Genomic DNA, 26,008 nt, shown 5'->3' on the forward strand with positions numbered 1-26,008 from the left:
GTTCACAAACACTCCCCAGGACCTCACCATTACGTACACAAGTCCTGCCCTGATTTGCCTTTCCGAAATACAGCATTTCGCATTTATCTAAATTAAACTCCATCTGCCACTTCGCAGCCCATCTGATGAAGGTCCCATTGTATTCTGAGGTAAACTTCTTCACTGTCCACTACACTTCCAATTTTGGTGTCATCTGCAAACTTACGAATCGTACCTCCTATGTTCACGTCCAAATCATTTATATAAATGACGAAAAGCAGTGGACCCAGCAACTGATCCTTGTGACACAGTGCTGGTGACAGGCCGTCTGAGTCACAGGCATGAGTCTGAGAAGCCAACCTCCGTTACCACTCTCTGTTTTCTAACTTTGAGCCAGTTCTGTATCCAAATGACTGGTTTTCCCTATATTCTGTGTGATCTAACCTTGCTAAACAGTCTCCTGTACTGTGACTTCTGACTTTGTTCACCCCAGTCCAACACTGGCACCCCCACAGCATGGCTATCATTGCCAAACAACCGGGACTCTCGTAAGTGTCAATGCTATTTTCCCATTACATTTGTATTTTTTACAAAATAAGCACAAGACCCAGAAGCTTTGACCAGATGTCTTTTTATAGCAATACTCCAGTTATGTAGAACCAAGCAAATACAGTAGCTCATTCTTCACCCTGGGCAGAGTTAGGCAAAAATTTCTGTTGAGAATGTTACTCAGTGAAGCCCCTTCCACCACCAGCAGCCAAGACTAAATCTCAACAGGCTAGCAGTTTTTAAAAACTAAGCAACCATTTGGACATTGTCCAATCAATGCACAACTGCTTTGGGAAAACTTGCCAGAGATCACAGATAAAGGAACGCTATTATAAGAACAGACGCTGCAAGTTCTGTTTGTTTATCAGTAAAACAGAACTACTGTGCTGGGAGATCAGAAAAGTGATCACCATTTTTTAATAACAAAATGACAATGATGCATAAGGAAGCCATTTGAACCATTATGCAGTTTAACAGTAGAAAGTGAAGACTGCAGATGCTGGAGATCTGCATTTTAACAATGTCAATGTTTTGTTTTTTCCTTGAATCCTACAGATTATTAGTGTTGAAATAATCATTCAATGCCCTCTTGAATACCTCAGCTGAGCCTGTGTTCACGACACATGCAGGTACTGCATTCCAGAATGTAGTTACGAATTGTAATAAAAAGATTTTTCTCTGGTCACATTTCCTTCTTTTGCAAAACACTTTAAAACTGTCCCCTCTGCTTCTTGATCCAGGTAGAAGGGAGAGCAGCATGGATGCTCAGTAGTTAGCGCTGCAGCATCAGCGTGCCAGGGGACCAGGGTTAATTCTACTCTGGGGCGACAGTCTGGGTGGAGTTTGCACATTCTCCCTGTGTCTGTGTGAGTTTCCTTCAGGTGCTCCGGTTTCCTCCCACAATCCAAACAGGTTAGACGGATTGGCCATGCTAAATTGTCCGTGTGTCGGGGTATGTGCAGGATATATGGATTTGGCACAGTAAGTGCAGGGTTACAAGGATAGGGTGGGTCTGGGTGGGCTGCTCTTCGGAGAGTCAGTGTGTGCTCGATGGGCCGAATCATTCCCCACTGTTGGAATTCTGTGGTTCTGATTCGCCCTGGTTTACAATCTGCAAACTTCTACCAAACCTCCACTTGGCCTTCTCCTCTCCAAGATCTTGCCAACTCGGTCCCATTACTGAAGACTCTCATCACTGGAACCATTCTTGCAAAGACCGAGAGAACTGCGGATGCCCCATAAGCCAGATACAAAAACAGAAATTGCCGGAAAAGCTCGGCAGGCCTGATTTGTGAGGATGGTCACCTGACCTGAAACATTAACTCTAACTCTCCTCCTCATCTGCACTCTCTCCATTGCATTCATGTCCTTTGTAAAACATGGCACCCGCAACTACTCATTTCAGGTGAGGTCAAATGTCTCATATGGAAAGCACCATAACCTCCTCGCTGTCCTATTCTCTGCCTATATTTTATGAAGCTGAGGATACTGTGTGCATAATTAACAGCTCTCTTTGTCTGTCCTGCCATCTTTTATGATTTATGTACAAACACCCTCAAGTTCTCTGCTGCTTTAGAAAAACATCCCTTATTTTGTACTGTCTCTCCACGTTTTTTGTATCAAAGTACATCACCTCACAGTTCCCTGTCACGAACTTCATCTACCCACCTACACTCCACCAATATGTCATTGTCCTTTAAAGTTCTAGACCGTCCATCTTGCAGATTACAGTTGTCCCAAGTTTTGGGTCACCTGCAGATGATGAAATTGTCCCCTGCACACCAAGACAGATCATTTAATCATACATCAGGACATAATTACTTTCTCCCTTACTCCAACTCCACCTTCTGGAGTAGAGTGGTGCTGGAAAAGCACAGCAGTTCAGACAGCATCCGAGGAGCAGTAAAATCGACGTTGCGGGCAAAAGCTCTTCAGCAGATAGACAGGAAGCCCTGCATTCCTGATGAAGGGCTTTTGCCTGAAAAGTCGATTTTACTGTTCCTCGGATGCTGCCTGAACTGCTGTGCTTTTCCAGCACCACTCTACTCCAGAATCTGGTTTCAAGCATCTGCAGTCATTGTTTTTACCTATCCAACTCCACCTGTTAACTCATTCTATTTTATTGTGGTGTTGTCTGCCTCCCCCAGCATTTTGTGTGCCCTGATATTACTTTCTGACACCCTCTCGTGGTTCACTCTCCTCTGCTGAGTTAGTTGAAACTCTCCCCAACAACACTTTACAAATTGCCTGACAAGGAACTGAGTCCTGGCTCCGTTCAGATGCAACCCATCCAGGCTGTGTACGTCCCATGTATCCGAGAACCAGCCACAGTGCCCCAGGAATCTAAAACCCTCCCTTATGCACCGTCTTTCCAGCCATGCATTCATCTATCTTCATTTCCTGTCTCTGTACTCACTTCCACAAAGCAGTGGGGGTAACCTGGCAATTAGTACCTTTGGAGGTCCTGCTTGTTCAATCATGATTGTCATGGTTGGTTTTGCTCAACCACTTTAAGAAAGTGCCTGTGTAGTCTGGGACTTGGGTATACCTGACACTAACTTTTCTATAGAGTCATACAACATGGCAACAGACCCTTTGGTCAAACTCATCCAAGTTTCCCAAACTAAACTAGTCCTACTAGCCTGTGTTTGGCCCATATTCCTCTCAACCTTCCCCATTCATATACCTATTTAAATGTCTCTTCAATTTTATAACTGTACCTGAACCTCCTTGGCAAGTTCATTTCATAAATGAATCAAGGAGACAAGTTGCCCCTGTTAAATCTTTTTCCTCTCACCTTAAAAAAAGGCCTCTAGTTCTGAACTCACTCACCCTCGTGAGAAGATCTTTTGTTTTTCACCTTATTAATGCCCAACCACTTCAACGATGCCCAGAAAAGCACCCGAAAAGGAAGCCTTTTCCAGCCTTCAGGTCTCAGTTCTGCATGAGGCACTGTTTACAACCTTAGCAGTGTGGTACACCAAAGTTCTTTGAAAGGACAGTTCACCGATCATGTTAACACCAATTCCATTAAATAGTTGGCTGCTCATAGGATTACATAGCACAGGAGACAGACATTCTCTCCATTGTGCCCTATTCTCCAACATAGCAGTATCATCATCTTATTTCGCCTCCCCTTCTTTTAAAAAGCTCTGCAAATGTTATTTTCTAAAGCAATCCCTACCATTTAAAGCAGGCATGATTAACACGATTTGCCTGCTTCAGGAATTTAATAGAAATGGGTTTATACGGTCTTCTCCGAAACAGTTACTTTTTGTGATAGATCTTTTATTTACAGACTATTGACAAACAGAACACTTATTTCTTCATAATGCACACAGTTTGCACATCAGTTACTGATGCTGGGATAAAGAGCATTTTACCTCTTGCAAAATTAACTTTCTTTGATGTGCTTGGAATGTCAAACAGAAATTTGGAACAAAAAGCTTCAGTCTAGATTCAGAAGACGGAGGAGAGGAAATGAGACTGGAGTGTTTCAACTCCTTTTGGCATGTTGTGAGTTAAGGTAGCACCATTCAGGCCTCAAAGTTACCTGTGAAATTGGTCTTTCAGCTAGTAGTTGAGCTAAAAGCTGATTTCTGCTGAGAATTTGCTGGCCCAACAGAATGTTTGAGTTCAACACTGGGTGTTTGCCAGAGTGGGAAGGGGACAGAACACCCAATAATCATGACTGTCTGAGAGAGGCAGGGTGATTTTACCATCAGTCTGGCCAGGAATACAACTTCAGACCCAGAGGACCCAGCGTTTCAGCCTGCTCCTTATTACAGGAGCATGTGGCAAAACAAGACTGAGCAGCACAATGAAGTGTGACACTTGGCAGAAGGAAGGCTTCATGCAGCAGGCCAAAAGTGCGACACTGGATGGTTGGCGTTGTGAATCCGGGATATCTTCTGAAACAGCAGTTGGCGTGTTACCAAACTGAAAAGATGAATTAGAAGATGTTGTTAGATTGTAGGTCTGTTGTAGCCCTCAAATATCACTTCTGCAGTGGGATTTCTTTTTTTTTTGTGTCTTGATTGTCTTTTCTCCACAGGATTTTACTTGCGCCCCCGCTGAAGTGCCATCCTTTCATCAACCTTGGGTGTCACACTCAGTCCTCGTTTGAGGCAGGGTGACAATATCACAAACGACGGTCCCGTTACGAATGAATCTGGACGTGCTCTAGAGTCAATAGAGGGCCCCTGATACTCAATGCTTAAGGGTTGGTGTTGCCCTCTCCCTGTCTCTCTACCTCTTCCTCACTTTTGGTTGTCTACATTGCACTTCATGCATTTTGCATGATATTTAATCATTCTAATCAAAACACAGTAGTTGTTAACAGTCGCAAAAATATCACGTGATTTAATGCTGGGGAAAACAGAAGTTCAGTTGTGTGTAAGAGGACTTCTGGATAAAAAGGGAAAAAGAAGAAATGAAGTGAGCCTCAATTATTGCGCCAAGACAATATCATTGACTATCACAAAAATCAGCCTGGTGCAATGATGCCTTTGAGGGAAGAAACTGTGTCAACTTCTCACAGTCTGGCCCACACGCGACTTCAGAGCAACACCATGGTTAACTCTTAGTTATCCTCTGAAATGGCTTTGCAAGTCACTCAAGTTCAAGAGCAATTAGGACCATACATGCTGGCCATGCCACTGACACTCACATCCCATGAAAGAATAAAGAAGAAAAACATGGAGTCGAGATACAGAGTGGTCATGCTTTGACTGAACAGAAGACCTGACCCAAGGGTCCTCTTTCTTACCTTACAATCAATGAAAGGAGCTCTCTCCACCTCATCTGCTTTGAGTTACTCTTCATCTGCAGACAAAGGGAAATATTCCTTGACGCACTTCAGCTTATGAACACTCATGAAGCTAACTGGGATGCTTTACATGTATCGAGGCAAAAACTTCCTAATGTATGCTGTTTGACATGACCAGCCAAGGATCTTGGATTGGATTGCCATTATCAGAGTCAGCCATGAACAAACTGCATTAATTACTTCACAGCATTGTCAGCAAATATACTTTCACTCCTTCCAGTCAGACTGTTGGCAATATCAGGAGACAAGCTTCTCCTGTGAGTTCATCTAATTGTCCTTTCCAAAACAGAAGAATAATCCAAGCATCACAAGGATCAGTGCCCAGAGACAAAGCTGCAAATATCCAATGCATTTTGCTATTTCATTTTATATGCTCCAAGCCCACTGGATTCAACATTGTCCGTGCTTAGACCAGACTGACTGAGATCACCACTTTTCACACACCTGCAACATCTGGGGTTGCACAACAGTTGTGAAAAGGCTTAGTCCTGTGTTATGAATGAGGGTGACAGAAGCCTTGGACAGCAAGGTCTTTTGAGGGCACAAGACCAGAGAAGAGGCAGGTGTGACCTCCTCCCTCATTTGGTGACTCCCCTCCCTTCACAGATACTGCATGTTCCTTTATCTTGCTTTGCTCTAGTCACTGGGTCAATTATTCCTCTTTCTCTCCAACTTCTTCATCCTCCTATAGGTGTGAGGATGCACAAGTTATCTGAGAACATCTTGGTCTATCATCCCTCACAAACATGTGCTCAGGTATGGGGAAGAGACCAACACTTTTGACAGTCTAACTCTGAACAGCTGCAAACCAAGTATTTTCCTTTTGTGTGTCCTCCTCTCCTATTCCTCCTAACAATCTTGGTTATTTCCTGGGTGGCTCAGTGGTTAGCACTGCTGCCTCACAGCACCGGGGACCCGGGTTCAATTCCACCTCTTGCAACTGTCTGTATGGAGTTTGCACATTCTCCCCTGTCTGTGTGGGTTTTCTCCAGGTGCTCCGGTTTTCTCCCACAGTACAAAGATGTGGAGCTTAGGTAGATTGGCCATGCTAAACTGCCCAAGTGTCCAAGGATGTGCAGGCAAGGTGAATAAGCTATAGGAAATGCAGGGCTGCAGGGATGGGATTGGCTTGAATGGGACACTCTTCAGAAGTTCATTGTGGACTTGACGGGCTGAATGGCCCGCTTCCACTCTGTAGATATTCTACAATTTCATTCTAAAGACCGGTGCAAAGCATGAACATGAAAAAGATGTGGTGCAGGTAAAGGATCACCTATCTGGATACAAACTGGATCACCTCAACAAAATATTTCCTTTCATATTAATTTGCAGCGATTCTTACAGCCACTGATCAGTTTTCTGAGGAGAAATGGGGAGTGAAATTGAGCTAGAGGGATAAAGAACACTTCCAACCACATTTTAATATAGCCAAACAGGCTTGTGGAAATATTGAAAACAGTGATTTTTGGCAATGAGAATTCGAGACACTTCTTTTTCTGATGGATTTAAAAGTTTTGACTGAATGAAAGCACATTTCTTTCTATTTATACAACCTGCTGGATGAATACAGCTCCAAACTTGTAAAAGGTGAATTGAAGATGAATAGCAGAAGATGGTCAACAAATACATACTGAGAGTAACGGAGGGGCAAACTACAGTCCCAGATAAGATGGAGATGAGCAGAAATATTTTCTTTCAGAGTATCATTAGTCAATGAAATAGTGAATAGAGTCGAGACCACAACCAGAATTTACGAGGAATGGTTAGTAAGTTTGCAGATGATGCCAAAATTGATGGTATTTTCGACAACGAAAAAAGTTATCTAAGATTACAAAAGAACCTTGGTCAATTGCATCAAAGGGCTGAGGAGTGGCAGGTGGTCTTTAATTTGGATAAATGCAAGACATAGTGCATTTTGTTAAAATGAACTCGGGTAGGACTTGTACTGTTAATGGTAGGGCGCTGAGTAATACTGGCGTTAAACGGAGAGAATCTGGGGTTCAGGTACATAATTCATTGCAAGTTTATGTCATAGGTGGACAGGGTGGTTAAGAAAGCATTCAGCACACTTGCCTTTTGCTCAGACCAGTGAATATAGGAGTTGGGACGCCATGGTGAGGTTGTACAGGATGTTGGTGAGGCCACTTTTGAAGTACTTTATCTCATTCTGGTTGCCCTAGTATAGAAAGGATATTATTAAATAGGAGATGGTTCAGAAAAGATTACCATGATGTTGCCGAGACTGCAAGGTTTAAGTTATAAGGAGAGGCTGGGATGTTTTCACTGAAGCATAGGAGGTTGAGGGGTGACCTTACAAAAGGTCTTTTCCATAGGGTGGGGAATTCAAAACTAGAGTGTATATTTTTAAGGTGAGAGGAGAAAGAGTTAGAAGGGACCTGACGGGCAACATCTTCACACAGACGGTGGTTCATATATCAAATGAAGTGCCAGAGGAAGTGATAGATGCAGATCCAGTTACAACATCGAAAAGACTTTTGGACAGGTGCATGAATAGGAAAGGTTCAGAGGGATATGGGGCAAACGCAGACAAGTGGGACGAATTTAGTTTGGGAAATTGCCCGGCATGGAGATGTTGGACTGAAAGATCTCTTCACATGCTGTGTGGATCAATCGAGCTGCGAGAGGAACTGGTGGAGGCTGGTACGATTACATTTAAAGGGCATGTGGATAGATTTATGAATCGGAAGAGTTTAGAGGAATGTGAGCCAAGTGCTGGCCAATGGGACTAGATTAGTTTAAGATATCTGGTCAGCATGGACAAGTTGGACCGAAGGGTCTGTTTCTGTGCTGTACATCTGTATATATGTACTGTATGACCTTGACAAAGGCAGTCAGCAATGGCAAGAAATGTTGGCCTTGCCAGTGATGTGCGCACCCCTTGGATAAATATGGAATAAATTACACAGAGCACTACATGGCTGAGAAGATCTTGTGTGATTGAAGCAGTGTGAATTCTCTAAATTTCGATCAGTCGTCAGCCCTTAAAAGAATTTGGCTTTACTGCAGCAAATGATTTTTACCCTCAACAATAGCACACTGTTATCATGCCTATGCACCAGCCTAATTCCTGCTGAATCAGGAACCACATATTGTGTTTCAATAAAACATCTTAAATTGCACTGTCAGGTTATGATTGAGACGGTAAACTCCTGTGTGCTAAGTAAGGTCAGTCCAAGCATTGTACTGGTACATGGCTGCAATTATCTTCGCAAGCCAACAGGGGGAGGTAGGATTCTGCTAATGAGTATGAGAAGCTGTTGGATTTTACCCTCAGAGAAAACTGAAAAGAGGAATTGCCTGAAAAATACTGAGTGGTGACACCTGCTTTATTTTTCACCAACTACCTCTCCTCGACTCTGCCTCTCTGGCGCGTGCATTTCTGCAAAGTTAGACTCCACATCAGAATCAGCTGCAGTATACAGTATACACTTCCCGAAAAGCTTTTATGATAAAATCACAAAGCAAAATAGCCTGGAACTGATGCTGTGCTTTACCCCTGTGTGGAAATTCAGTGGGCTAAACTATTTCCCAGCTTGTCAAATGGAGAGATTTTAAGCTCTTTTATGTTGAATGGATTAACCCACTCACATAACGAGACGTCCAAAGAACCACTAAGTTGTCCAATCTGCATTGGATAGATGGTGGATTTGAATTCACTGCTGCCACAGCCACTCTGCAGGACCAGGCTAACTGCTGAGCTCGTACATTTCACAACGAGGCACCCAGCAGATGGATTTAATGAAACTGTTCACTTACAGACACTACATGCCATTTCACCTGACATCCAACCCTACTCCACTGCACCAGAAAGAAATCGTGAAGGCAGCGTTGAGCGGTCTTCAGAAGAAGTCATCTTCAACTCGAGATGCACAACTCACCTGCTGAGTATTTCCAGCATTTTCAATTCTTGTTTCATGAGTATGTCCCCTGGTTGTTCTGTCTTGACTTTGATGGTGGACTGAAACCTCACTGAGCTTCCTCATGAGTGCTCCTCCCATCACCCTCACCAGTGGGAGCAAAATTAAATAGCCTGGAGGAAAAGAGCTCTTTCCTGCATCAATATGTCCCTCATGATCACAAGATGGATTGTGTCAGTGACCGGTGGTGGCGGGGGTGGGGGAGGTTGATGTGGGGCCAGCGGAGGGTTTGAACTGGGAGAGAAATGAAGGGGATTCAGTTTTTATCAATCTCAAACCAAGTATATCGTAGGTGCGAAAGGATACTTCCATACTGTGTTGGAAGAGTGATTGTAGATTCAGAAAACACTGATTACATGTACTCTTCTTGTTGCCACTGAAAGGCAGCCAACATCATCAAAGGCCCCATATACCCCAGTCATAATCTCTTCAACCTCTTCCATCAGGCAGAAGATAACAAAAGCTTAAATACACATGTCAATACATTCAAGAACAGCTCCTTCCCCGCTGTTAATAGACATCTCACATTTCAAATGAAATATCGATCTTGCTTTTTGTACGCTTTCTTTGGAGCCGCACCCTCTGATCGATGCGTCTTTGTATGTTATGATCTGCTGTATTGCATGCAAAACAAAAGTTTTCACTGCACACCGGTACATGTGACAATAATAAATCAGATCAAAATGTTGGGAGGCTGCCACCTTCGCTCTAACCTCACTGACAAGGCAAGCATAATCCACTGTGTTGAACATTCAAAGATGTTCTTTAAACAATAAATCTCCTCATCTGTTTCTAGGCACTTGAGTTTCCTCACTCAGTGGTTGAACTTTTACAACTGTCCACCCTACAGGGCTGTGGAAGCTCAGTTATTGAATCTGTTTGGACAGAGGTCAATGGATATCTACATATTAAAAACATGAAGGGTTATGGGATAGTGCACAAGAATGGAGTTGGGTATGGAAGATCAGCCATGATCTCACTGAATGGAATAGTCAGCTGTAACAGCTGAATGACCTATTCCTGCTCCTAGATATTATGCTGTTCTGTTTTAATATTTCATTAACAGCACCTCAATGTATCTATGAATGCAAGGGTTAAGGTAATTCATGCGCTGATGTCCAATTATTCTGCTCACGATAGACAACAGACAATAGACAATAGGTGCAGGAGTAGGCCATTCAGCCCTTCGAGCCTGCACTGCCATTCAATATGATCATGGCTGATCATTCTTAATCAGTATCCGCTCCCTGCCTTATCTCCATAACCCTTGATTCCACTATCTTTGAGAGCTCTATCCAACTCTTTCTTACATTAATCCAGAGACTGGGCCTCCACTGTCCTCTGGGGCAGAGCATTCCACAAAGCCACCACTCTCTGGGTGAAGAAGTTTCTCCTCATCTCTGTCCTAAATGGTCTACCACGTATTTTTAAGCTGTGTCCTCTGGTTCGGCACTCACCCATCAGCGGAAACATGTTTCCTGCTGCCAGAGTGTCCAATCCTTTCATAATCTTATACGTCTCAATCAGATCCCCTCTCAGTCTTCTAAACTCAAGGGTATACAAGCCCAGTCGCTTCAGTCTTTCAGTGTAAGGTAATCCCTCCATTCCAGGAATTGACCTCGTGAACCTACGCTGGACTCCCTCAATAGCCAGAATGTCTTTAGGGCGGCACGGTGGCACAGTGGTTAGCACTGCTGCCTCACAGCGCCAGGGACCTGGGTTCAATTCCCGCCTCAGGCAACTGACTGTGTGGAGTTTGCACGTTCTCCCCGTGTCTGCGTGGGTTTCCTCCGGGTGCTCCGGTTTCCTCCCACAGTCCAAAGATGTGCGGGTCAGGTGAATTGGCCATGCTAAATTGCCCATAGTGTTAGGTAAGGGGTATATGTAGGGGTATGGGTGGGTTGTGCTTCGGCGGGTCGGTGTGGACTTGTTGGGCCGAAGGGCCTGTTTCCACACTGTAAGTAATCTAATCTAGTCTTTCCTCAAATTTGGCGACCAGAACTGCACACAGTACTCCAGGTGTGGATTCACCAGGGCCCCGTACAGCTGCAGAAGCACCTCTTTGCTTCTATACTCAATCCCTCTTGTTATGAAGGCCAGCATGCTATTAGCCTTCTTCTAAGATGTGTGTTCTCATTAACAGGTGACGTTTGTCCCATGTTCTTGTGTCCTTCTGCAATTTTCCAGCAATTGTATGGCAGCTGTTGCCTGCATTCCTGGCTCTTTCAAGATTCACAGTATCACAGACTCCCTGCAGTGAGGAAGCAGGTCATTTGGCCCATCGAGTCCACACCAATCCACCCACACCCACCCTATACCCGTAACCCCGCGTTTCCCACCCAGCTAATTCACCCAGCGTGCACATCCCTGGACACGATGGTCAATCCATCTAATCCACTCTCCCATGCACCAAAAGTTCATCCCTCATCTCTGCGATCACAGGTCTTAACTGAGGGGTCATGATCATTTCCATGTCTTGAGACAGGGTCAATGCAGTACAACTTTGGAAAGTTACAGCTGATGGGCTCTGTGGGATCAGGATTCTCATCTTTAGGCAGGGCCCGGGACAGCAGAGGAGGAGGAGTCCAGTGCACACACAGGGTTTTTGAGATGGATGAGGTCAATACACACACACAGGTCTATGGAAAGGCATGTAGGCTGGGCCTTAAACTTTATGCACGAGTGGACAAACGAAACAGTCAAGCAGTACGCAAAGATGAGGGAGACATTGAGGGTCAAGGCTCAGTTATGACTTGCAGAGTGAGCCAGCTGCCTCAGATCAGAGCGGAAGGCACACAGAGGAGCAATGTGAAAAGCAAGGAAAATTACCCACTGTTACTAAGGTCGGACGCAGGCAAGTTTAACTTGTTCAAAAGGGGGGAACTTAATCAATATTTAAGCAACTAAATTCAAAAATGGTCATGAAAGTGCAAATTCACTCAGATATTCCAAGTGGTTTTATCATATTATAATTTAAAAGGGAGTCTTTGACTACTGATCCATTTATAGGCATTCTTCAGCAAGCAGTTTGAGCAGCACTTCACTAATATATTTGCAGTGGTAATTCTGATGGGAAATTGAGGCCATTGATTCCCTTTCAATTTTGACCTCTTTGTCTACAAGGTCTTAGCCCCCGAGAGTATGCACCATGAGGAAAGTGAAAAATATTTTCTGCATCATACCAGTTGTTGATCCCTATAATCACTGCGTTAAAACCTGCAATCAGTTTTTCAGCCACAAGACTGCCATGTGTAAGGTTCTCATACACAATAAGCCACCAGAGACTCCCTTACACGTCCTGGGATCTGTTGAATTGCAATCTTGGAATCAGGAAATGCCTTATGCGGTCTCAATTGTCATTCAAGACCTGGCCCCTGTTTTTTGATGCACGATAACAGCTGTGGATATCCCTGTGTGTCACGAAGGACTTGAATTTTTGTTCCACGTTCCAAAGCTAAAAGGGGTCCATTAATCATGGGCACAGTCCACTTTGCAAATCCCATTGATGACCATTGTTGTTTCAGTGCAGGATGAGAAGTGGTTATATTTTATTTGTGCAGCCTTTTGGCAACACCCACTGCTCTAGAGGACAGTGGAGGGACCTAAAACTGAAAATAACTCATTGGAATTGTAAAGTGTACATTAACCAATCTTTGAGCCGAGACTGCCACTAAATTGTTCATGAAAAGCCTTGATGCAACTCATTTTTTTAGTGACTGATGTTAATACGGGAATAGGGCATTTCCATTCACAATGTAATTTCATTGAGCTTCCAAACTGACAGAAGTATAGCAGTATAAATAAGACTATACAAAATATTACTTCCTATAATTCAGAAGAGTCACAATTTGAATGAATGAAAATCCAGTTAATCATTTGAATACCAAAATAATTAACCAGGTAAAGTAGTGAAAATCAGGCATGGTATAGAGTGGATGTACAGATCAACATCATCCCCTTTCCAACATTGGGCCTGGTTCAATGATCTCTGGCACCTGGGATAATTGAAATGTGGCTAGATGTTACATTGGCTGTCCTCCATCTTTCCTTGCAGTGCACCTTTTCCTGGTCTTTTCCCCCTGTTGGCAAACAAGCCACATGCATGACCCCGCCAGCTCCTGGAGATAACTTATAAATGAGAAGGAGATGACCAACAGGGAATACAAAACATGCACATGAGTAAATAACATGCAGATTACTACAAGCAACTATATTGTCACTAAATTTATCTTACTCTATTTCGATGAACTATTTTTTTTTCTCTCCAATTCTTTCTCTCCCTCACACCTACCTCAGCATTCTATTCCTTTCATATCTCCTGCTCTCCATCTTTACCTCATGAATCACTCGCTGATGGTTGTTTATGTATCCCTTTAACTGCAACTGGACATTAAAGCAGCCTTAAATAAAAGAGGCAAAAAGAAATGGTTTAAATAAGAGTTTAGTGAAATCCAAAACTAAATGTCATTAATTTAATGCAACACAATCCGAAAAGATTGCCTCAAAGATGCTGGTGGAATGCTTGACAAACCATCCACCAATCTTTGATCACTACAATGCTTTTCAGTGATAAATACCTCAAGAGGAAATGGAAAAAAAATGACAGCTTGTTGGGGGGAGGCTAATAGCACAGTTCAGATGAAACAGCTGGTGTAAGTATTCACAAAGAACTAAGAGGAGAACCTTCAAGGAGGGAAGGAACATTGTGGTATTTTAGGAAGGACAGAGGTGGAAGAATCATCTACAAGAGTGGAGTTAGGGAGAGCAGCAGACCCTCATCAATGTAATCAAGTTCTTTGCTGAACTCTACAATGAGTGAGCAAGCCATTTAGTTGGATCAGCTGAAAAAAAAAACCCCTGCCTGACAAGAAGATGGCTCACTGACCCTTCTCAAGGGCAACTGCGGAGCAGAAGCAAATACTTGTAGTGATGCCCTCATCCTCTGAATGAGAGGAAAAGGATAAGAGTCGTTCAGGAGATGCATACACTTGGAAAGAGGGGCCAAATTGGGATGCAGGCAGATACAGAAGAGGGTTGGTAAGCATGGCTGAGGAATGTGAAATCAACACAATGTGGGACAAGAAGTGTGGTGGGTGGGGGTGGGGAAGGAGGGGCACAAGGAGGTTTGACAATGGGTTGCGAGCTAAGGCTGTAGCACATGTGAATCAAACACACAGCTCAGCATTCTCAGAACAATAACTGTTCACACTTCCACTTCTACGGTTTTGCTCCTGCAACCATTTTGTCAATCCACGCACAATGGAATGGTCCATCAATCAAGACAAGGAGAAAATTCAAGACCCACAGAAACTTTATGATCATTTGTACACAAATAAAACCACAAGGGACCACCAGTCTGTGAAATAACCCTTTACACGTGGACTTCAATAGAAATAGGGCTTTGCTGATTGATGAGCAGAATGGAGGCACCAGTAAATAGCTTACAAAATCCATCAAGAGTTCAGCAGGTATACATACATCAGATGTGTATGAACAAGACAATACACACGAGGAACCAGAGAGAATGGATGAGTTGCTTAAGTATAAGGGTGCAACAATTATTTCAATGATTATTTCAATTGATTAAACCAATTTGAACCAGGGTCGAAGAGGACTCTCCTGCTGCTCCACCACCAGATCACTTAAAATAGATTTTCTTCCCTTTTAGACATTTTCAATATCCTTCACAAAAAGTAAGGTTTTATAAAGGAAACAGAACAAAGAGACTGCAGTACTTGCAGGGCAAAAACTTCCTGTGCAATCATGCTTCACAGTTTAAACAATCCGTCACCAACATTGTAAAAACATGACATAGCTGTACCAGTGAATCTCTGCATCAGAAACAAGGGGCCACAACTGGTTGACCCTGGTTTTGTTTTGTCTGCATAACAGATCAGCATCTACACAAGTTTACACATCCACGTGCACTGGACATCACACACAGACAAGTGATTCACGTTCAGGGTACGGTTACTGCTGAGAGAGGCTGTTTTTTTTTAAGTAGCTGCCAATCTCTCAGAACCCAGTCCCCATCGCCATTCACGCCCAAAGCTGACAGAGTGTGGAGTTCATTCCTTCAGCATTAAAGGGTCCATCACAAATTTTGTCGCTCTGTTTGGATTAGGTTGATTGTTGCAGATAGAGAGGACTGCAGTCTGCTAATTCCCTAGCCCAGAAAGGTTGGTGGGGGAGGGCCGGGTGCATTACTAATTGCACAGATGTGCACAATGTGAGTGTTCAACAAAATGTGCACTGCTAGTTGTGTGCTTCTAAACAGGTCTTCAGATCTTACAGCGTCAGTAAGGTGTGTTCTTTTTTTTATCTTTCAATGAAGAGGATGTTTGACTCAACTAGGAACTTGAAGGTGGGTGGTCAAGTGATGAATTTTTCAGCGGTCCACTCAAAGAGTGTTGGTCACGCGACCTGTTTGAAAACCACTTGTTTCTGAGGTAATTTAACAAGCTTATATCACTGATTACCTCCCTGCTTTACAGCACCAGAGAATCACTTGCTTATAAATGGATTACTGCCCTTGCTTAATAAAATAACTTCACGGAGACCGACATCCCATCAATAAATCACTCTTTATTTACACATGGAGAAATCCTTGACACTGATCCAGCTCCCACAGAGCCAGCTCTCAGAGTGAACAGAACCCCTAACACTCCTGTTTATATCTGTCAGCCAGGGCTCCCTGATTGGACCCGGTTAACAGCCCCAATTGGGGAACTCAGATTCTGTGAGGTCCACCTGCTGACCTTGTTACAGTCACTACACTTAACTCAAGGCCACCAGGGCAACAATTGATGTTTCAGTGCCAGTGCAGTCAACAGCAACCAAGAACTCAAAATACTGATTATTGACAATGGCTTGCTCTCTTCACTGCCACAGGGCGAGGCTGAAAGGTCGCTTTCAATAAACAGCAGTATGCAATCATTTAAGTTGGGAAGTCCCTCAGAGCTTTAGAGGATTTCGGATGCACCTCTGAAGTAACAGCGGGATGTAGTGGGGTGTAATTCCAAGGATTTTCCAGTCAAACTATGAATGCTTTTTTTTTGTAGCCAATCAACAAACTGTTGATTAAGTTGGTCTGATAAATTATAATTGGTGCACCCTTGTTCGAAGTATTTACAAGTAAATTTCTATTTACATACACATCCAAAGATCTGGACAGTAAACCATATTTCATTTCCTGAGAAATCTTTCCGATATTGTGACTGAGCTGAACTTGCTCAGGGGTGAGCTGAACCCAGAGTCCTCCTGGAATGATAGCAAGGGGTTCTGATTCATCCACCGTAGTTGTAGTCTGACTCATCACCGTCGCCTTCAGCTGTCATTGAGGCAGGGCACTGGATCCTGCCTATTTCCTCTAGAGCACTGGCCAGAGAGTCAAGGTCTCTGTCATTTTGATGCTGTGCCTCCCATATGTCCAAGATTGTACCAGCAGGGCTGCTTTTAACTGCAAAGTAACTCAGGTTCCTGCCAAGCAAGAAAAAAAAGACCACACTGAGAAGAATTGAGCATTTCCACACTGATGACACCAGTCACTGCACACATCCAAACTGGCCACTTGCCTGCAATTTCTGGAACAATTTGAACTATTGTTGACAACGAGGAGAAATGGACAGTGGATGCTTGCTTCCAATTTCTCTCATTCTGTTGTACTATCTAAAAACAAAATTATTTCTTAAGGTCTCTTCAGAAATCTCACATATGAGGGGAGTGAGATCCCAACAATCTGTCACATTACACAAAAATTGGCAGACAATGACCTTTGTTTAATGATCCTACCTTTCTATGACAAACACACATATTTTTGATCAGACGATGCAGACACATTGTGATACACCAACGGGGCAGTTGGGACGTGAATCTGGACTCTTGGCCCCGAGGTAGGGACATTGTCACTACACTACAGAAGAACTCATTCCATGGTATATGCTTGGACTATGTACATTCGGCTGCTGGCTAGGGCATGATCAAGGTGGACAATGATGCCTCCATACTAGAATGACCTGCCAGAGTTTAATATCTCGGTTGAAAAAGAGCTGGAATTTGACAGATCAGGTGAGGCTTTGTGGCCAGATATTGTTGCAACACTGCAAACGGTTTGGTGCAACCTTCTTCAGTTGCCAGGAGGTAAAAGCATGTCAATTCAGATGACCAAAGAGACAATGCACAGTCTGGTTCTTAAAATGCTCCACCCAAGGTCATTCTACACAGTAGCTGACAGCAGTAAAACCTAGGCCATTGTGAGTGCCTTTCTCTGATGGACTTATCTGGGTCCTGGCATGCTGTGATATGGCTTTGTTAGGACACTCTGAATATTCCGCTTTTTTTTACAGGCAATATTAATACAGTTGAGCAAACTTGACCTCAATGAAAACCAAGCCTAACCTTTGGAAAGAAGGCAAATCACTAATTCACCTGGTTAGTTTGCTTCGGTTCGACTCACCTGTCTATGTGTAGTTTTTGTGCTAAGAGCCGCCAGTCTTTGCCCGAAGCACTGGGAACGTCAAAGGTGGAACAGATCTTCTGTCTGATGGAATATGGGATCTTAAATGCTTTGGGACCTTCTAACGTGGCCACATCACTTGCTGCTTGTGCACAGAAGTGAACAGCTTCTCTCTCATCCTGTAAGAGCAGATAGGGTACATTTAAAGTTCATCTCCAAGTCCAAGGAACTGTCAAATTATGATTAAGACAACTTTTAAACTGACTGCAAATTTTTCCCACAGGAAACCTGGAGGCTATTCCCTCTCTCAATGTGACTGCAGAAATATGGTGCAGGGCCATCTTCCTGGTAATGTATTCTTTGAGAAATGCCTATATGCATAAAGCATTCATTAAGACCTCAAACAATTCTTGCAAATAAAGTAAGTACAGGTGACTGAAAGAGATGTTGGGAATGCAGCATTGTACCAAATTTGTCTCATGTCCCTCTAGCCAGAACCACTTCCAATCAGCTCATAGATACACACTAGTTGCAATGAGGTTGACAGGATACTCTGCTTTCATTCATGCACTCTTGGTTCCAAATCTCACAAGAGTACCTCATTCCAATAAATTCCCAAGCCATATCCTAATAATTACTGGAAGATTTAAGCATTACGCTGATGCAAAAGAGATTGGAGAATGTCGAGCATTTAAAAATTATTTCCAATTGTGCTTATGAAGGAAGAAAATAATCAATTTAATCCCTTCTAAAAATGTTCCAGGAGATACATCTCATAGAGACGTTCTATTGTTTTTAACTACTGGCTAGGGCAACACATTTCATGATGAAGAAACTGTGCAGACTGTGCAGACGGGCAACATCAAAGCTTGTCTCCTTGTGGAACTCCAGTCAAGTGAGAGGGAAGTGTTTACGCTTCTTCAACTCAGATTATGGCGACTATCAATGACATCTGTATAAACTCCCCCTAAGGAAGGTCACAAAGAAGGCACATTGTTACAGAGACGAGCGGAGTTTCTCTTGAGAAAGGAATGTTGGTGAATCCGAGAGTCTTCTGCAATCCTGACGACAAGTGTTCTTTTCTCAGTATGTTGGCTGTCCGGGACATGGTTTCCCCCGGGAAACGTGTCCATCCCATCATGATTCTTGAAGAGTACAGTCTCATTGTCATGGACCAGAGATCCACAGATTTGGAATAATAATTTGGTAATGTGAATTTAAATGACAATTTTAGAACTCGCGTTGAGTGGGAAATAAAATCTCAAAATAACAACACACATAAAATTGGATTGCTCAACATTTGTTTGCCATGAAACCGTAATTGATCCAATCTGCTCCCAGTATGGTTGATCCGGAACCATCCTCTGAAGTAACTCTTTTGTATCAGCAATGGGAGACTCGAGATTTGTTATAACTTGCATTTAAATGTCACCTTTTATGTAGGAGAACATCCCAAGATGTACAAGAGTGTGATGAAAAAGTAATGCGACACTTAAGGAGATATTAACATTTTGAGTTAGTGATCCTTTGTGACAAATGCAAGATTTTATAAGGTTGTTATGTTTTGGAGCTGTGTCATTAAATTAAGGGATAATAGTTGAATGCGAGTGATCACATGACCTGTTTTGAATTCTCTCGGTGGTGTGGTTGATTAAAACTTTAGAAGGTGGGAGGGATCTATGTTTAATAAGTAACAAAATGAAAGATATATCGACAAATAATGCCCCAAGCGGCTATGCTGATGTTGGATTAACTCTTTCCAAGTGACAACGAGGTGCAAAGAATGTCAGAATTTGGGAATGGTTACACTTTAAACTGTCTATTTAATTCCAAATAAAATGGAGTTGGGAACAGGGTTCTGGAGGATAACTAATTCACACATCCCTGCAGATACAAGACTTATGAGATTCATGTTGGCATAAACTGGGGAAATGTACACAGCAAGCCATTGCAAAATAACCTCGTGAACTTCCCATTTTATAAGGGTGGCACAGTACCTGAGACCCAGGTTTGATACCAGCCTTGGGTGACTGTCTGTGTAGAGTTTGCATGTTCTCTCCATGTCTCCGTGTGGGTTTCCTCTGGGTGCTCTGGCTTTCTCACACAGTTCAAAGACATGCAGGTTAAATGGATTGGCCATGTTAAATTGCCCCATGATGTCCAGGCATGTGCAGGCTAGATGGGTTAATCATTAATGTGAGGATAGTGTGGGATGCTTTTTAAGAGGATCAGTGCAGTCTTAATGAGCTGAATGGCCTCGATCTGCACTGTAGAGATTCTATGATTCAGTGAATGTCACAGACAGGCTTAGTGTGAAGGAATCCAAGAGAAAGAAAGCTTTTTCTGAGTCCTGTGTTCAGTTCTGGTCACCCTGTAATCACAGTGTTATTATTAAACTGGAGAGGATTCAGAAGAGATTTACTGGGTTGTTGCTGGGAATGGAGGCTTTGAGTTATATGAATAGGCTGGGTAGATTGAGTGCTTTTTTTCACTGGAGGATAGGGGTGGGCAGATAAATAAGGTGAACGGCAAGTGTGTTTTCACTTGGGTGAGGATTTCAAGTCGAGAGGGCATATTTTCAAGGTGAGAAGAGAAAGATTTGAAAAAGACATGGTGGCAATTTATTTCCACAGAGGGTGGTTCGTGTGTGGAACGAACTTCCAAAGGAAGCGGTGGATACGGGTGCAGTTACACTGTTCGAAAGACATTCAGATCAGTACATGAATAAAAAATATTTGTTGTGAGATGGATCATGCATAGGCAGGTAGGATTAGTTTAGTTTGGGATTAGTGTAGTTTGGGATTATAGTTGGCATGGAGTTTGAACATTGTCCCGTTTCTGTGTGGGTTTCCTCTGGGTGCTCCGGTTTCCTCCCACAATCCAAAGAAGTGCAGGTTAGGTGAATTAGCCATGTTAAATTGCCCATATTGTTCAGGGATGTGTAGGCTAGATGCATTAGTCAGGGGAAGTGTAGAGTAATATTGGGAGTGGGAGTAAGAATGCAAGTGGTCTGGGTGGGATACTCTTCGGAGGGTCGGTTTGGACTTATTGGGCCAAATAGCCTGTTTCCACATTGTAGGGATTCTATGATATACAGTCTGAGGTAGAGCAGAAACAAGTGACATTACGGAACTGGAAGTAGACAATCTTGTTGCTGGGTAGATATGTGGTTGGTCTTACCAGCAATACCCACATCCTGTTAATAAACTTTATGAAAGATCATTTATAATGCATCAGTTTGGAAAACACTAATTGTGGAATGTGTATTCTGATAAAATGGTGATGAAGTACAGCTGAGGATTGCCTATATATTGGGCGAGTGTGTGGCTGAAGGAGGCTATATTGTAAAGAGCTGAGCTTCATTTAACCACTGGACACACATCATCCTCTGCAAATGGAAAATTTTCACAGAGCATCTGGATCTACGTTGGCAGAAATATCTGACACTGCAGAACCTGAGTTAATCCATATGCAAGTCTGATCGAATCTGTCAGACAGCTCTTGTCAAGGTCGAAGGGAAGGGTCACAATGCAGAATCAGTGTAGCTGAGATTCAGAAGAATTAGTCATCATGTACTTGACCTCATGCACAACCACAATTGGGATTATTTCACCTTATGAGCAAAGGATCTGAAATTGTGGACTCCTTCACAACATGCTTTGTAATAAAAAACAAAGTAAAACCTGCAAGAACTTCTTGTAAGAAATATGAAAAAGTATACCTCGCTCTGAAATAAAAATGCATATTTCACAGAATGGTACAGCACAGGAAGTGGGCCATTTAGCCCATCATGCCTGTGGCAGGTTGTTTAAAAGACCTTTACAATGAACCCCAATTCCCAGTCCTCACACCATTGTCCTGCAAGATCTTTCCTTTCAAGGACTGATACAAACTCTTTTTGGAAGTTATTGTATCTGTTTCCACCACATTTTTAGGTAGCGTGTTCCAGGCTGCACCGTATGTTGTGGAGTGACTCTCCTCCTCATGCCTCTGGGCTCCTGCGTCAATTATCTTCCATCTGTATCCTCAAGTTTTCGACACTTCAGCCATTGAAAACACTTTCTCCTTGTTTACCCTTCCAAAAACCCTTTGAGAATATGAACAACTCCTCATCTGCTCACACAAATTCTCCAGCGAACTGAACTCCTTCATCCTTGGCACCAGGTACAATGATAGTAAACATTCTCTGTGACCTTTCCAAGGTTGGAGCATGCTGATAGCTAAAGCTGTATGCATTGCACCAGAGTAGACTTTAACCTTGCTGCTGGATATAAAACAATCAAGTCGTGTCTTTCATATAATTAGCAGAAAACCTGCAACACTAATCTTGTGTTGAATGGTTGAAAACCTATCCCACAACTTCATTAGGATGTTTCCCTGTACCATGTAACTTCGAATGGTGAAAAAAGCTGATGCAATAAAGGATTAGGATTTCTATTCTGCCTGTCACAGGCGTTAAGACCAATTCGATAGTAACTCTCAATGGAGTGACAAATAAGTATTTAAGGGAGAAAAGTAGCAGGGAGTAAGGCTGGCGATTATCTTTGAAAGTGATTTGATGGGCCATCTCCATCTCCATTGCATTGATAGTGAGTGTGTTAAAATTCACCCAGTGAATCCAAGTTGCTGTGGCAACATGCACTTTAGTTTGTACTTTGTCACCTGGAGCTGGTTGAGGGTGTCAGCTTCTTTCCTTCACGCAGTCGACCAGGAGGTGCTTCCCTTTCTACTGCCAGTCAATCGCCTTTGTTGAAAGGATTTGCAGGCTGATGCTGAGCCCACGTGGCCATGTAATGAACTCAGTTTTCTTCGTCGTCAGGTTTCAGGGCTTCGGACTTGAACCTGGAACACTTGGCCTTGAGGTACAGTAAGCTACACCTTGAATCACTGGCACCTTTGCAGGACTACTTCTGTAACTTGGCTACCACAATGAATCACCTGATGAAGGAGCGTCGCTCCGAAAGCTTGAGTCCTTCCAGTTAAACCTGTTGGACTATAATCTGGTGTTGTGTGATTTTTAACAATGAATCAAGTCCAACCTGAAATCTATGTTCACTGGGAAAATGTTGTTATGAAGTTTACCTCAAGGATGGAGGTGCTGAGGTGAAAGATCTGCTCATCGCCTTTCAGCTGCCGGATGCAGATCTTGCAGGAGAAGTGTGTGGTAGCTGAGTTGAATCTTTCCACTCTAAAGGCACACGGCAGGGGCTGCTGGTTCCTGCACCAGATATGGGAAAAGGCAAATTCCTGCTGGAGACAGAAGCCAGAATCAGACTCCCTGAGGAAAATATGTAATACGAAACAAATACATGGACATTAACAAGAGTAGACCAAGTTATGTTTCTTGTGCTGCAGCCCTGGACCTGAAGGGTGGGAGAGAATTTAATGACATTGAAGATTCGACTGCAAGGGCACATAGTGAATATATTTTTGATGATCCAATCCCTGAATAACACATCTGAAAGCAAAGTGACGTTGTATTGCCATGAAATGTGGGCGGCACGGTGGCACATTAGCTAGCACTGCTACCTCACAGCGCCAGAGACCCGGGTTCAATTCCCGCCTCGGGCGACTGACTGTGTGGAGTTTGCACGTTCTCACCGTGTCTGCGTGGGTTTCCTCCGGGTGCTCCACAGTCCAAAGATGAATTGGCCGTGCCAAATTGCCTGTAGTGTTAGTTAAGGGGTAAATGTAGGAGTTTGGGTTGGTTGCGCTTTGGCGGGTCGGTGTGGACTTGTTGGGCCGAAGGACCTGTTTCCACTCGGTAAGTAATCTAATCTAATCTAATCTAAAGACACTGAAGAAATGTAATAACCAAGCAAAACAGAGTAATTCACAGTCTCCTTCTGTGGCAACGTAAAACCAATGACTGCAGATGCTGGAAACCAGATTCTGGATTAGAGGTGCTGGAAGAGCACAGCAGTTCAGGCAGCATCCGGGGAGCAGTAAAATTGACGTTTCAGGCAAAAGCCCTTCTGGAGACAGTGAGGACTGCAGATGCTGAAGAGTCAGAGTGGATAAGGTGTGGCACTGGAAAAAGCACAGCAGGTCAGACAGCATCCCAGGAGCAGGAGAGTCTATGTTTAAGGCAGGACCCTTCATCAGTCCTGATGAAGGGCCCTGCCCGAAATGTTGACTGTCCTGGTCATCGGATGCTGCCTGAACAGCTGTGCTTTTCCAGTGCCACACTTTATTGACTCTTCAAAGGCACATTCCAAACCCATAACCTCCACCACTGAGAGGGACAACGGCAGTAGATGCATGGGATCACCCCTGCTTGCAAGTTTCTGTTCAAGCCATTCACTATCCTCATCGTCGTTCCTCTATGGCCGCTGGGTCAAAATCCTGAACTCCCATCCTATTTGCACTGTAAGTACTTGTACACCTCCCAAATTGTAGCAATTCAAGAAGGTAGCTCATCACTACCCTGTTAAGGGCAATTGGGGATTTGCAATAAATGCTGGCCTAACCAGCACTGCTCACATTCTATGAACAAATACTAACAAATGGAAATGTAGAATGGCTTCGAGTTTAATTCTGTGGAAACGATCAGACAAGAGTTTAAAGAGTCAACTGACAATTGGTGGTTGGAAGATTACATTTAAATAAAGAGCCAGACTTATCCTTATTTGTGGAGAGAATATTCAAAAGAATTTGGTTAATGGACAAAAAAATGGCAGCTAAACTCAGAACATTTTGTGATACACAAATCAGTTGCTGGAGACAATATCTGTCTCCTCACACATAAAAACATAAAAGTTAGGATCAGGAGTAGACCACTTAGCCAGTCAAGTCCCCTGTCCATGCAAAAACATAGTTGATCAGATAGCGATCTAAACTTCAAGTTTTCATCTCTCTCCTTAAGTCCTGACTGCCTTGTCAATCAACATTTTGCCTAAGTCAGACCTGAGTACAATCCAATAACAGAACTTCCAAAACTCTCTGTGGAAGAGAATTCGCACACAAACAATCCTTTGAAAGAAGAAGTTCCTCCTCGTCTTCATCTTACATTGAAGAGCCCTTACTTTGAAATTGTGCCCCCTCTATTTCTCTATTTTGGGCATTCCTCAAGCTGCTAACAAACCACTTTAATGATCGAAATGTCAACCCAGTCAGTGAGCTCCAAAGCATGTGAAGCTCCATGAAAGCCTTCCAGGAAAATAAGTTCTCCCAAAATTGACCTACAAGACTGTGCAAATCATAAACGTCCTCACTGTTGGCAAAATGTTGTATACATTAGTCTGTAAAGTTGTTTATAATTTTTTTAGAGAGAGTCATGGATTCATCTCGCCCTTCCTCCTCATCACAGTTCCATCCCATTCACCCACCACTCTGGTGCTCATTGTCCTTCATGAGTTGTTCTCAACCCAATTTTCAATTCTCCCCATCAGCCTTACAACCTTCCAGGATATCTGGACTTGTCTAGCTTTGGGCTTTAGTAGAATCTCTTATCTTATTGGGGGAACATGCCTTCACTGCTTCTGCTTTGGTCTTGAAATATAAACTGTCAAACTTATCTAACTCTCTCTAATACTCTCTTCCTTTAGTATGCTCTGAAGGACCTACCTCTAGCATCAAGCTTTTAGTTCTCTGCTCTAATATTGACTTTTCTGAGTTAAGTGTTAAATTATACTTCACAACGCTCTTGTGATATGCCTCCAGATATTTCATTATGCTAAGAGCACTAGATAAACATAAGCAATTATTTGAGATGCCTTGTAGTCAGAAATTATCCCGATACCCTCAACCTATAATATTTATTAAAGATCAGTAGTATTTGTGGAGAGAAGCTACAAAAGAATTAGGTTGCATGGACAAAAAAGGCAGCTGAATGTTGTAAATTTTGTGACACACAAATTGGATGCTGGGTGGCACGGTGGTTAGCAGTGTTGCCTTACAGTGCCAGGGACCCAGGGTTGATTCCACTCATGGGCAACTGTCTATGTGGAGTTTGCACATTCTCCCTGAGTCTTCCTGGATCTCTGCCGGGTAGTCTGGTTTCCTCCCACAGTCCAATGATGTACACGTTAGGTAGACTGGCCATGATAAATTGCCCATAGTGTTCAGAGGTGTGTGTGTGTGTGTGTGTGTGTGTGTTCGAAATGGGAAATGCAAGGTGTCAGGAATAGGGTAGGAGGATGAGCCTGGTGGGATGTCCTTCAGAGGGTTGATGTGGACTCGTTGCTTTCACACTGTATGGATTTTATGCAACATCAAATATTTATGCTTACCGAGTACAGTGGTAATTCCGTGGCTTTG

The 26,008-nt window shown here is 43.2% G+C and overlaps 1 protein-coding gene across 1 annotated transcript in view; it reads right to left on the reverse strand.

The window, feature by feature from the left end:
- Positions 1–16,580: 16,580 nt before the first annotated feature.
- LOC132836909 (netrin receptor UNC5D-like) overlaps positions 16,581–26,008 on the reverse strand; it is a 225,364-nt gene continuing 215,936 nt past the window's right edge. The window contains exons 15-17 of the mRNA XM_060856476.1: positions 22,832–22,996; positions 17,750–17,928; positions 16,581–16,773 (exon numbers count right to left, since the gene is read on the reverse strand). Of these exons, the coding sequence (XP_060712459.1) occupies positions 16,581–16,773; positions 17,750–17,928; positions 22,832–22,996 (537 nt within the window). The remainder of the gene's footprint in view (positions 16,774–17,749; positions 17,929–22,831; positions 22,997–26,008) is intronic.

Source organism: Hemiscyllium ocellatum, chromosome 48, assembly GCF_020745735.1.
Source record: "Hemiscyllium ocellatum isolate sHemOce1 chromosome 48, sHemOce1.pat.X.cur, whole genome shotgun sequence".
Classification (NCBI taxonomy): Eukaryota; Metazoa; Chordata; class Chondrichthyes; order Orectolobiformes; family Hemiscylliidae; genus Hemiscyllium; species Hemiscyllium ocellatum.